This window comes from Stegodyphus dumicola, chromosome 4 (genome assembly GCF_044657685.1).
Source record: "Stegodyphus dumicola isolate Sdum_Otavi_A_Nest chromosome 4, ASM4465768v1".
Classification (NCBI taxonomy): Eukaryota; Metazoa; Arthropoda; class Arachnida; order Araneae; family Eresidae; genus Stegodyphus; species Stegodyphus dumicola.
In genome coordinates this window covers 252,466,710-252,481,505 of record NC_140771.1, presented here as the reverse complement: position 1 = coordinate 252,481,505, position 14,796 = coordinate 252,466,710, and the positions used below count along the sequence as shown (strand labels likewise).

The 14,796-nt window shown below is 33.2% G+C and overlaps 1 protein-coding gene across 3 annotated transcripts in view; it reads right to left on the bottom strand.

Moving 5' to 3' along the window:
* The window catches only part of LOC118197652 (uncharacterized), a 388,162-nt gene that overhangs the window by 286,702 nt on the left and 86,664 nt on the right, over nt 1-14,796 (bottom strand). For all 3 annotated transcript variants that reach the window (XM_085816220.1, XM_085816221.1, XM_085816222.1), the window contains exons 3-6: nt 9,166-9,265; nt 7,238-7,486; nt 6,498-6,562; nt 732-831 (exon numbers count right to left, since the gene is read on the bottom strand). In XM_085816220.1, the coding sequence (XP_085672346.1) occupies nt 732-831; nt 6,498-6,562; nt 7,238-7,486; nt 9,166-9,265 (514 nt within the window). The remainder of the gene's footprint in view (nt 1-731; nt 832-6,497; nt 6,563-7,237; nt 7,487-9,165; nt 9,266-14,796) is intronic.

Genomic DNA, 14,796 nt, shown 5'->3' with positions numbered 1-14,796 from the left:
CCAGAAAAATGATAAAAGAAAGTCAAAATTAGTTAAGAATGAAGTAAAAGAGGGCTTAACATACAAATAGGGCGAGTTTTAAAGGTCTAAAGTGGCTAAAAAAATTTTTGTGCTGTATTAAAATTTTTAAATGCATTTTCTGAAAAATTGTGTTTTTCGTTACTTTTGATTGCGATTACGTTAATTTCTCAAAATATATTTAGAATGTTGAAATGAAATTTTACCAACAAAATGTTTTATTCATCTTTAGCTGTGTTCTGTAGCAAAATCTGATCTCTCTGTATATATTTATTGATTTTATTGACAGTATTTTGAAGAAAAGAGGATTTTTTTTGTTTTAATTTTGAGTTTTTGTACTAAGTTTTGAATATTTCAAAAAATTTTATAAGTACAGCAAATCTTTTGCTACAGAACATAGGTAAGTATGTTATTTATATACTGTGTAAAGATTATTGAAGTATATTCATTAGAATCTATTATAGGAGATCTGGCGTAAATGAAACTTTTTACTAAAATTTTACTAAATATTGCCTATATTTAAAAAATTAATGAAATGTTTTATAAAATCCCATTTAAATTCATAATTTTGTATCCCATGTTACTCAAAAACATGTATGTTTAATTAAAATTTTATGTATTTAAGAAAAAGTGCTTTGTATGTAGGCACATACTAGGAATTATTCGTTCATTATTGCATGAATATTGAAGTAAAGCTTAAAAGAGAAACTCACCCTTTTGTCGACAAGTCGAACTGTAATATTAAATAACTGAAGAACAACGATTTCATTGAACGTTTCGAGAACTTCAAAGTGATATGATTCCTGAAAACCGCTGGAAAAAATTAAGAAATATTTTAAGAAACGAAGAAAAGTGTGCTTTAGTATTTGCTAGTTTAAAAAGACATTATAAAAAGCTTTTTACTTATACAAAATATTCTAAGTAAAGAAAAGAATTGTTTTGGAAAGATAATAAAAAGTTTAATGGATAATTTTTCTATAGTAACTACACAAATGAAAGATCCGTCATAATGTAAAATTTAAGAATAGTATTAATTTAAGAATAATATAATTACAGTATTAATTTAGTATTAATTAATTATTAAGAATAGTATTAATTTAAGAATAATATAATTACAGTATTAATTTAGCATTCATTAATTATTAAGAATAGTATTAATTTAAGAATAATATGATTACAGTATTAATTTAGTATTAGTTTCAGCAAAAGGGCTTTTGTGCATTTGTATGGGCAGCAGTGCAAGTCCTCCATAAAAAAAGAATTAAGTAAATCCTGAGTTATATTATTTCGAATATTCATCTCTAATGTAAACAGTAATCATAAAATAACTACATTAATAAATACGACCTTAGGTGCACTTAAAGCGGAGAATCCGTTGCGACTTAAAACAGGAAAAGTCAGATTGACGTGCCCTCGCGATAACAGGAAACAGAACATGTACAGTAAGACCCCGTTTAACGCGGGGGATACGTTCCATCGAAGTAGAGCGTAATGCGAAACAGCGCTAAGCGAGGCTATCTTAACATGTAAATAATGGGGTTAGGAGAAGACGGATAAAAACTGGTTAGGCATTAAATTTAATAATGTTTTTTTTAATAAAAATAAAATCAAACATTTATTTCTTACAAAAATAAAAACAATATAAACGCATATACTTTTAAAAACAAATAAAATTCTCAGTCAGATCATTCAGTCTATTCTGGGTTTCCAATTTTCTGCCTTTTTGTCAAGAAGGCATTATGATAGATTGGCTTAATGGCATATTGCGTTCAATTTCGTCGTCAATCCATATAGACAGTCGTTTTCCCATTTCCTCTATAATGTTATTTCTTGAACGGGTAATTCTAGTTGCAGAGCTCGACGTAGTTGCAGTTGCCGATGACAGTATTTTTTCTTTATTCTTAAGTTTAATGGATAATTTTTCTATAGTAACTACACAAATGAAAGATCCGTCATAATGTAAAATTTAAGAATAGTATTAATTTAAGAATAATATAATTACAGTATTAATTTAGTATTAATTAATTATTAAGAATAGTATTTATTTAAGAATAATATAATTACAGTATTAATTTAGCATTCATTAATTATTAAGAATAGTATTAATTTAAGAATAATATGATTACAGTATTAATTTAGTATTAGTTTCAGCAAAAGGGCTTTTGTGCATTTGTATGGGCAGCAGTGCAAGTCCTCCATAAAAAAAGAATTAAGTAAATCCTGAGTTATATTATTTCGAATATTCATCTCTAATGTAAACAGTAATCATAAAATAACTACATTAATAAATACGACCTTAGGTGCACTTAAAGCGGAGAATCCGTTGCGACTTAAAACAGGAAAAGTCAGATTGACGTGCCCTCGCGATAACAGGAAACAGAACATGTACAGTAAGACCCCGTTTAACGCGGGGGATACGTTCCATCGAAGTAGAGCGTAATGCGAAACAGCGCTAAGCGAGGCTATCTTAACATGTAAATAATGGGGTTAGGAGAAGACGGATAAAAACTGGTTAGGCATTAAATTTAATAATGTTTTTTTTAATAAAAATAAAATCAAACATTTATTTCTTACAAAAATAAAAACAATATAAACGCATATACTTTTAAAAACAAATAAAATTCTCAGTCAGATCATTCAGTCTATTCTGGGTTTCCAATTTTCTGCCTTTTTGTCAAGAAGGCATTATGATAGATTGGCTTAATGGCATATTGCGTTCAATTTCGTCGTCAATCCATATAGACAGTCGTTTTCCCATTTCCTCTATAATGTTATTTCTAGAACGGGTAATTCTAGTTGCAGAGCTCGACGTAGTTGCAGTTGCCGATGACAGTATTTTTTCTTTATTCTTAAGTTTAATGGATAATTTTTCTATAGTAACTACACAAATGAAAGATCCGTCATAATGTAAAATTTAAGAATAGTATTAATTTAAGAATAATATAATTACAGTATTAATTTAGTATTAATTAATTATTAAGAATAGTATTTATTTAAGAATAATATAATTACAGTATTAATTTAGCATTCATTAATTATTAAGAATAGTATTAATTTAAGAATAATATGATTACAGTATTAATTTAGTATTAGTTTCAGCAAAAGGGCTTTTGTGCATTTGTATGGGCAGCAGTGCAAGTCCTCCATAAAAAAAGAATTAAGTAAATCCTGAGTTATATTATTTCGAATATTCATCTCTAATGTAAACAGTAATCATAAAATAACTACATTAATAAATACGACCTTAGGTGCACTTAAAGCGGAGAATCCGTTGCGACTTAAAACAGGAAAAGTCAGATTGACGTGCCCTCGCGATAACAGGAAACAGAACATGTACAGTAAGACCCCGTTTAACGCGGGGGATACGTTCCATCGAAGTAGAGCGTAATGCGAAACAGCGCTAAGCGAGGCTATCTTAACATGTAAATAATGGGGTTAGGAGAAGACGGATAAAAACTGGTTAGGCATTAAATTTAATAATGTTTTTTTTAATAAAAATAAAATCAAACATTTATTTCTTACAAAAATAAAAACAATATAAACGCATATACTTTTAAAAACAAATAAAATTCTCAGTCAGATCATTCAGTCTATTCTGGGTTTCCAATTTTCTGCCTTTTTGTCAAGAAGGCATTATGATAGATTGGCTTAATGGCATATTGCGTTCAATTTCGTCGTCAATCCATATAGACAGTCGTTTTCCCATTTCCTCTATAATGTTATTTCTAGAACGGGTAATTCTAGTTGCAGAGCTCGACGTAGTTGCAGTTGCCGATGACAGTATTTTTTCTTTATTCTTAAGAATTGTCCTTATTGTTGAAGTTGCCATAATCAATGCAGCACTAATTTGAGATTGACGTTCACCAGAATCTAATCTTCTAATCACTTGCATTTGAGTTTCCAGTGAAATGCTTTTTCTGGTTGCTTTCTTTTCTTGTTTTTTATTATCCCCCATGATAAAAACTAAAGATCATAATATTTGTCACTGTATTAATCGTTATAGTATTATACCAATTTAAACTTACAATAATGTCAAAAAATGTTTCAAATGATAAAAATGCGTCCACAAAGCAAGAAACACAACTACACTGTTTCGGATATGTTATTTGGAAACCTAGCGCTGCGCACAATTTCGGAGAATCCCCGGGTTGAAATAAAAGAGCGTTAAACCGAAACAGCGCTAAACGAAACAGCGTTAAGCGGGGTCTTACTGTATTATGGTTAAACATATATTGCATATAACATAATCATCTATTAAAAAATTTCAATACAACTAATAAATGGCACAAGATATTTCATGACTAAAACCAACATAAAAACGCCATTTGCTTTATGCTCTTTTTCAGACACGCAGTTATAAATGATTTTTTATTAACATGGTTATCCCAGTAGTTCAGAAGAGCTTTACACTGCTGCTCCTATTACGGAGACATGCTGATTTGCTGATGGAATTTGCTGATTTGCTCCGGAATTTGCTGATTCCGGAGACAGTGGCTAGCGCGTCGCGCAGCTACACCACAGGTCCGGGGTTCAATCCAATGTTGACTCAGCCTTTCATCCCTTGAGTGGGTCGATAAATTGAGTACCAAGTTCACTTGGGATATATGGGGTCCTGCGACAAGCCGGCCGTTTGCCCAACGCATATGCTGATGCACCCTGGGGGCCAAGGTCAAGAAAGCAGATTTCGGGGAACTGCTGGCCGTGGCCTACTACGGCTGTTACACCACTGAGTTTAGTTTATTTCGAAGACAGTAATCATATCAGCAATACCGAAGTAATAATTAAATTAATTTAAAGTAAATTCATCTTATTATCTGTTATTGTTTACGGTCGTTAAATTTACTGTAAATGACGTTTTGATTGTCTCTAAGGAATTATGACATAGTTCAAACAACCGAAATCAACGGTAATTTTACAGATTTGCAGTCTGTAAATCTGTAAATTTAGTCTTTTTTCTGCACATCCCTAAATATTAACTGTTGATTCCTGTTGTCTGAACTCTTATAATTGTTATTCGGCGTGTTATTTTCCTTTTAATTCTTAAGAAATGTTTGATGAAATACAATGATGGAAGTACCCTTAAGGGGTGGTTACAGAGCGAGAAGCTTCTAGACAAGGAGAACTACGACAATGACAACTTCTGTATACTAACATAATCTCAAAAAAATGGCTGAAAATCTCCCAACCTTCTCTCGCGCTTGCGTGGGAACCTAAATATGTAGATATAACAATTTCACTTGGCAGATGAGAATACAAAGTCAAACCTCCGACTGCGAGCGTTTTTCAAGATGAGCAAAGATTTTTAATAAATTTGAAGTTGATAAACGAGCGATGATTTGTAATTTGATCAGTATGGACACGCTTTGTCTGTTGAATTTCCAAAGCTCACGGGTTCAAATAACGATGATTTTCGGACCATGAGTCTTCTCCGAAGAACAATTAATTACGCAAAGAAACAATAAGGCAGTTCAAAGCAAATTAACAAACTTTGTCTGTACTTAACAGAAATAAAAAGTAATTCTATTATTTATAATGTAGTAAGTATGAATCATTTTTATGATTTTTTTCACGAACCCTTTTTTTACAAACACTCGGTTACATCCAGCAAATATCGCTGTCGGTTCACGCTCGTTATAACCAAATTCAACTTATAATTCGCCCCCTCGTTGTAACCAAGTTCAACTGTACTTATATTTCGACTGCTCGTTATAACCAAGTTCGGCAATTTTTCATTTATTAGGCCCGCAAGTTTATCACTTTAATAGTCAACTCAGCAAATCGATAAATATCTTAAATCTTTCGACTAGGCTTAAGAAGGATAACAGTGTCTTTCTTATTCCTATTTCTACCGAAATAATGATTAAAATTGATATCTTCGCAAAGTTATAGTAATATTTATGTAATGAACACATTATAAGAAGAGTTACTTCATCTTGCTCACAACTAGACTTTTAAATTTCTTAATTTGAAATAATAATAAAGCATTAACGCAACACGCGTTCGTGCATGTAAGCCAAACCTGATTTTTTTCTAACGCAATTCTGTAAAGTATTATCTTCTTCTGCCTTATAAAAATTTAAGCATTATATATGGACTTCATAAATATGGCACTTGAGGAACTAAACGAGTTTATGAATGCAATCCATACGTAGAGATTTTTTAAAGCCAAACAATTCTAAAACCATGTTTACTATTACCTCATTCCATATTCATAAAACATAAAAGTTATATTGTAAACTCATAAAAAAGTATAAAAACGCAGTGATATTAATAACTATTTTCTAAATGCTGATGCGAAAGTCATTTAATGTAATTACGTCACCCAATGAGAAAAAGCTATAAATGTCTGCAGATTTATAATTTAACATAAATTCCATTCTTATTTTTTCAAGGAAACTATTTGTTAACTACCACTAATAACTGTTAGTCAAACTAGGTCATTAAGCTACAAATGGTAACAGACGGAAAAATTAACTTACCTATCTCTTTTGTGTCTTTCATTTGGTGTTTCCGTCGAATGAACATCGTTTTTACTTGTGAATGTCTGAAAAAAAAAAGCACGGAAAATGTTATAAATAAGTGAAAAAGAGAGAAAGACATTTTTACACAAACATGCACCGAAATTAAATTTTTTGCTGGACTAAAATGTTTTTTATTTTCTCCTAAGCTTGAAGTAGTTAGTTTATTTTTACTTCATTTAAAGAACAGCTTTCTTTTCTTTGACTGACTTTTCCGTACGCCTTTCTCTCCCACCACCACCACAAGAATATTTTGTGAATAATAGTATATCAAAGATATTTGTTTTATATTAAAATATTCATCAGACTTTTGGTTCAGTTAGAAAATAGTACCCATATAAAGAATTCCATCGAATTTCAAGTATGTACCATTAGCCATTTTTAAAATATCATGCGCGCAAAGTGGAAACATGACGAAATATTTTGTTACAAAGCGGATTATATTACAAAAACATTTGTGGCAACACAAACTTTCTGATTACTATTTCAGAAAGCAGCTATATAATGTAGTCAGCTTTGAAAAAATGAAAGTAATTGCTTGTTAAAAAAAAATAAATTATCCCAATTCTTGCAACAGTCACACATTCGAAGATCATAAAGGGATTAAAGGTGTATAAGCCCCCTTAAACAAAGAGAACAGCAGTAAAATTCTTTGAATACTTAGGCTTTTCAGTTGCATGATAATTTGTAAAAAGACTCACTTTTTTGTCACTCGAAGAGTGTTTATCAGTAGAGGAAACATTTGAACTGAAATAGGAACATGATTCCTGGTCTGTCTGTCCCGAGCAATAAATAGAGCAGCACCAGGTGTCATCGGGATGGATATCACAGTTAGAATGATGAGGTAAACTTCTGTTTTCGTTGCACTGAATGTCTAAACTCCGAATATGCTTGCTTTGAGAAGTTGCAGGGATATAAACTGGTTTACAACAGGATGTACAGGTCGTGGCCTGGAGAAAAGAAATAAACCGAAAAACAAAAACACTTATATCTGAAAACTTCAAATTAAGTTTATTATATAACCTCATATTTATATATTATCTCGAAGAGTTTAACTTCAAAAAATATGAATTGAAAATATAAAAATTACAAAATTAAAACGAAGTTACTATTTGATCTTGGTATGCAGTTTCAATTTAATACCTGAAACAATTTTAAGTTAAGCAAGCACTACAGGCCTAGAAGTTTGAGAATTAATTCCTCAGAAATTTACTTTATGAAACGTGTTTTTAACAACTCGCTTTTAAACGTAAAATCATGCATTTAAAATGACCTGTTAAAAATGGCAAAGCCAAATGTAGGGGAGAAGCATATTATGATATTATACTATCATCGTAAATTAACGCCATATGGAGATGCGTGCATTTATTAATGAAGCTCAGTTCAGACGTCTTTCTCGCTTTATTTCAATGGATCGCTTATACTCGAGGCTCATGACAAATATTCTTTCAAACAGGCGCTATTTTTCATTCTGCCAGAACACGAAATCAGCTCACTGAAAATAATAAAACCTTCTTCAGGTATTTCATAACGCATTCGTACCATGATCAAGCTTAAATTCTTATATACCTTTACTGGCTCTCGAAATAAAAAGCAAGATTTCATGGCCTTTATTTGTACAATTAATATATAATTGACAGAGATCACTGCAAACATTTTTGCAAGTTTATCTCTTTTTATCCCAAAGTGGCGTTAGCCGAGAAAGACTATTAGTCTCGAAACAGCGTTTTGCGTCAAATCACTAAAAATGTTGAATAACTTTTCAAATTGTTGTCGCCAAATATTATCGCCCTGTATTATATGGTGTGGTGGTGTATTGAGAATACGGCAAAGCACACTAGGGCTATCTGCCTAAGGGAAGGGATGCCTTCGTGGAGGACTTTCTAAGGGTGTGTGTGTGTGATTATGGCAAAGCCTCGAGGGCTATCTGCCTAAGAAGAGAGATGCCTTCGTGGAGGACTTTCTAAGCAAAACTGGCTCGTATACACGTTACACATGGGAAAAACCACGAAAACGCCCATGCAGCCAGCCCGTTCGCGGGATTCGAACCTCGGACCGAACTACCAGTGTTCAGCGATTTTACCGCTCGGCCGCTGATGGGCGCCCTGTATTATATTTAAAGAAATGAAAAAATCAACAATCTACATGAAGGTGTGTATGTTTCTCGCATTGAGAAAAAACAACGGTACCCAGAGCCATTCACTTTTGAATAACGTAGTCCTCCATCCAAACATGGACACCTAGAAGCCCGACTTTTGAATTTCGAATTTTTTTTTTTTTTTTTTTTTTTTTTTTAATCTATTTTTTGTTTGTAAAACTTTAACAAATTTTTTTTGATTAACGAATTCAATTTTTTAAAGCTATCAATGGCAACCTTTACGGAATAAAAGATTTTATAGAAGAACAGAACGGAATAGAAGATTATCTCCAGCACGCGAGACAGTTTATTGGTAATTCTAAAGATATGCTCTCTTTAAATATTTTTAACCCAAATGCTCTCGAAATGTGTATGTATATAAATGAAAAAAAACGCCCTTTTGGGTGTAATAAAAAATTTGAAAGCGTTCGGATTTTTAAAAAAATTATGTCATTAACGAAATTTTTAAAATTAGGAGAATGAGATGCTTACCAGGATTTCTAAGAAATCAGTCTGCTTCGACCCGCTGGGATGAAGTAAAATGCCTTGAATGAAAGAGCTCCATTCTTTACACATTCCGGAATTTCTGCACCTGTTGAATGTACACACATATGTATATATTATTTATATTTTCTATATTGTAGAATTTGTAGTTAACTTATTTATTTCTCCTCCTGCTAATTAAAATTTTATATAAAATGCTATATTAATGAATGTGTAGGATTCGTTAGATTGTGTCAATGCAGGAGTATGAAAAATGTGAATTTTCCTCGCCGGGATTCGAACACCCAACCTTCTGATGACAGCAGGAAGTGCTAAACGTTTACACCATGAAGACATGCAGGAAGCAAGGGAAAATACAATGTACGTCCAGAAAGTAAGTTCCGTTTGGTAATAAAAATAAATTGTGTACAGCTACAGAAAAGTTATTTATTGCACAAAATTCAACAACTCTTAAACTACTTTTCCACATAACTGCCGAAATATTGCAGGCATTTGTCATAGCGTGGCACAAGTTTTTGTATACCTTCTTCATAGAAATTTGCGCCTATGCCTTCAACCAGTTGGAAACAGTTTCTTTCAGCTCGTCGTCATTGTTGAAATGTTGACCGCCAAGGAAAGACTTAAGATGTAAGAACGAGGTCAGGGCTGTACGGAGGATGGTCAAACACGTCCCAGTCAAATCCCTGTAGGAGGTTTTTCGTCACATTTGCAGTGTGTGGTCGTGCGTTGTCGTGAAGAAAAACAACACCTTTTGACAGCAATCCTCGACGCTTATTCTGTATTGCGCGGCGCAATTTCCGAAGTGTCTCGCAATAAGCATCTGCTCTGATTGTTTGATCACGCGGTAAGAAATCAATGAGTAAGATGCCCTTCCAGTCCCAGAACACTGTGCACATCATTTTTCGAGGTGTCAAGATTTGCTTCGGCTTAACCTTTGCTGGGTATGAAGTGTGCCTCCATTCCATTTGATTGCCGCTTACTTTCAGGGGTGTCGTAAGAAGCCCAAGTTTCATCTCCTGTGACTATCTATGTCAGAAATTCTTCGCCGCTTTCAGCATAACGGGTCAAAAACTGAAGTGCACTACCCATTCATTTTGTTTTGTGTTGCTCAGTAAGAATCTTTGGTACCCAACGTGAGCAAAGTTTACGAAATTTCAGTTTTTCGGTAACAATTTCATGCATTAGTGATCGTGAAATTTGGGGAAATTCCATAGCGAGAGCACTAATTGTAAACCTTCGGTTTTCATGGATCTTGTCATCAATCGCCTGAACCAGTTCTTCTGTAACCAAAGATGGACGCCCACTTCGTTCTTCATCGTGCACATCACTACGTCCGTCATTGAACTTTCGGACCCATCTTCTCACCATTGAATCACTCATCGCTTTTGGTCCGTAAACATCGCAAATTTGCCGATAAATTTCACTAGGTTTCACTTTCCTCGCATTCAGAAAACGAATCACAGATCTGATTTCACAAGCGGCGGGATTTTCAATCAACACCGACATTGTAAACAAGCACAACAAAGCGTACGGGACTGACAGCGATCTCCAAATGGAGCGCGTTTCTTCTCCTTGATACAGAGCGTCTACTGCGCATGTGCGGAATTGCGATCGCAGAGCTGCAGCGGAGATAAATTGAAACGGAACTTACTTTTTTTACATATCGTATATTCCAGCACGCGCACCCAAAATTTCAAAGTAAATTTTAAAAACTTTTTAGGTATATTCGCCGCACAACGCGCACCCTTTTCTTTACAAAAATAACCCTGAAAGATAACATGTGAAATGCTCTTAATTTTTGAAGTGATTCATTCGATGAGTCTTCCCAAGTTTCCGAACAATGGTATACTAAAAAATGACGACCTATAAGGGGAAGAATAAGTGTGTGGGAGAAATGCTTGAGGGAGTAAATAATTCTGCAAAGAGAGTGGATTGTATTCAATGTAGGTGTGCACAAGAATGTTTTTCTAGGGTGTAAGAAGTATCGAGAAAAGGTGGACATAATTTAGAATGCGAATATACTTCCGAACCCGAATGAATTCGCGGAATTAGGATAGGATAGTAATAGGATAGGTATAAGGATAAGAACTTTGGCTCTTCCAAACGAAAAAAATACCCAGTGCTGGTTCCAAATGTAAGGCCATTCAATATAAAGCGAAAGAAATTGGAATTCGTGCTGCGGCAAGTATGTCTGATGTTGATGAAAGCTTCTTACATGAATGGAAGAAAAATTAAATCGCGATAATTAATATGGCAAAGAATAAATTTGCTTTGAGTAAAGGAGTAACAAAATAGCCTATCCTAGAAGAAAGTGTCACAAACTTGCTGTTCTTAGGAAATCGCCAGAAATAGCATTTAGGTGTACCTACAAATCTAATTTTTGCATGCTCATCTTTTCCTTTTTTTATCATTTTTATATCATGCACCCGTAAATTTCGGTCTTATTTTTTATATTAAAAAAGCACGTTATATACAGGAATATATGGTAACTTATAATTTATTAAATATTTTAAATTTAATTTGGCATATTATTAGTCAGATGGTTTTAATTAAATTTGTATTCAAAATATTTTATTTCTCTTCACACTAATTATAATTTTTACACGTAAAACTATATGTTTTTTTAATTATAATTTTACACGAAAATTTATACGAGGTTTGCTTTCTGCCACTTTCTTAATTGCTGTGCATAAATAATAAAAATAAGGATGTATAAAAATAAGGATTTAATAATAAAAATAAGGATAAATAAAAATAAGGAGAATAAAAAATAAGGATAAAATAAGGATGTATGTATGTTTATGTATGTTCGCAACGTTAACGAACCTTTTCGGACGACCGTTAAAATATGAAACCTTTCGGATTTCTCTTTTTTTTTTTTTTTTTTTTAATTTAGCAGTAGCTTTTACTTCAGAGTCAAGATATATGAGAGGAAGATTACGCAATATATATTTGTCGCATAATGCTCAAGATACTAAATTTTGAAAAAGGAGAAAGTAGTATCCGGCTTTTAGAAAATATGAATCTGTTAAATTTCTTTTCCTTTCTGTACAAGACTGAACAAATTGTTTTCTTACGCAGATCTAATAATGCAGCATACTTCGATGCGTTGCTTTTATAGTACCCTGATCAAATTTATCTTTTCCGGCATTTCCGGTTACGCCTCTACGCCGGAAAGAGAAACGACAGCAACGGAAGTTCTTAAAGTGATATCACACTGGGGCAAATATATCTTTGTTTGATTTATAACATGAACATTTAAAAAATGAAAGTGATTTAAGAAGATACAAGTTGTAGTGTTCCTCACTTTGGAATTCTAAGTTAATGTTGGAAGTGAAGAATCTAAGAACTGATAAGCGAATAATCGCTTGAGTTCGATGACAAGAAACAACAAGATAGAAGGGTAACTAACCCTTGATTAGTCCAATAAGATTTAACAAAACTCCGCCTGGGAGTGTACAAGCAAAGCACGCACGCACTTGGACTTGAACTTAAAAGACTAAGAATTAAACTAAAACTAAGATTAACTAAAGAAGTATAGCCGAAGCTATCAAGGTTCAAATTGAGCTGACCCCTTAACTTATTTGACTACGAAGCTTAGCAAGGGCCTGAATACGGCAGGGCGTAATAAAAGCTTTGAGAGAGAGAGTGGCCAAAAAGGCAGACGCGCGTAAATCAGAAACTCTGATTCTCTCTGCCTCAGTAAGTAACTTCGTGGTTTAAATACCGCTCCTCCTCATTTAATATTCAGCAAGATTCCAAAACTACGTTCTGGCCGGAAGTAGTAAGTTGAAGTTAAGAATTTGACAGGAAAGGAACTTTAACTTAAAATTTAACTGTTAATAAAATTAACATAATCCTTACGAAGTAAAAGAAACAGTATATAAAATATCTGAAGTGGACTCCCCATGACTTCCTTGTAGAGCCTATTAAATTATGCACATTTTCTGCTGCATTTCGTTTAAACTTATATCCTCGAAATTGATTAAAGATATATTTTTCACTCCGTCAACTTAGTTCTCACTTCGCGGCAAGACAAGAATATATAAAAACTCAGTGTCTTCATTAAAAATTGTAAAATTTAGGAAAACATAAAACAGTAAATACAGTTAAAAAAAGTTTAAAAAAATTACAATTAAAATTAGTGTAACCAAAAACAAAAATTAATTATTAAAATTCCACCCAAAAACAAACATTTCGGCCAGCGTGCAAGAAGACATATCTTTCGGTGCGCCAAACTGAACGTTTCGTTTTAGCCCCACTGAGCAAAAAGATGCTGAAGTAGGTGCGCAAACTGAACTGCCGGTTCTACTAAGAGTTTCAAATGTAAATAAGAGGCGACCTCGTTAGGCTTAACACTACTGAAACAACTTTCAAAAAGAAAAAAAATAATAATTCCCGACGGATTTGCTTACCGCTCAAAGACTGCGTATGGAGTTGTGATTTGTCCTTAAGCTGTTTCGAAGGAAAATCCTACCATCCAGCCACATTTTGCGCAGCAAGGCAACAAGTCGCAGGTTGCTCCAATCCGAGAAAGTAAGAATTCCAAACTTCAGTTATTCGCGTGCTTACTTCTATCCCAGCTAGTTACTAGGACTCTGTCATCACTGAAATTATGATTTGACCGTCTTTATGTATATTTAGATTTCACTATCGGCCTTGCGTGCGTTAAATTCTACAAAGCTTTCAAATGTCTTACCCTGCTGCTTACAAATCTCTCATCGACTTAAGGCATTTGTAAGCAACAGGTTTTCCAGTATTGAGCAGCTCAACGAAAACTGGGGGTCATGTACCTATGGAGAATAATCGTACAGACATAATTTTACGCGGACTAAATACTACTGACATCTCATCGAACTCGGTGTGTTGGCATGGCCCACAGCTTTTACTTTTACTATAATGTACATATGAGCCCAGGCTAGACATGAAAAAGTTCTACAGACGAGTTCTATTTGAAGGAATTGTGAGCTTTTATATACACTGTATTGACTGAAGATAATGATGTTTGAGGCATTGACTGAAGATAATGATGTTTTAGACATTGACTGAAGATAATGATGTTTGAGGCGTTGACTGAAGATAATGATGTTTTAGACATTGACTGAAGATAATGAGGTTTTAGACATTGACTGAAGATAACGATGTTTTAGACATTGACTGAAGATAATGATGTTTTAGACATTGACTGAAGATAATCATGTTTTAGAAATTGACTGAAGATAATGATGTTTTAGAAATTGACTGAAGATAATGATGTTTTAGACATTGACTGAAGATAATCATGTTTTAGACATTGACTGAAGATAATCATGTTTTAGACATTGACTGAAGATAATCATGTTTTAGACATTGACTGAAGATAATCATGTTTTAGAAATTGACTGAAGATAATGATGTTTTAGACAGTGACTGAAGATAATGATGGTATAGACATTAATTGAAGATAATGATGTTTTAGACAATCTCATGAACTTGACTAATAATTATTTGATATTAATCAGAGTTTTAAGTTTATTTTCTGGTTCATACATAATACTAGAAACCTATATGCTCAGCACAGAGGACCACTAACGTTCAGAAGAAATAAATAATGCTAGAGATGCTCTAATTATCAGAGCT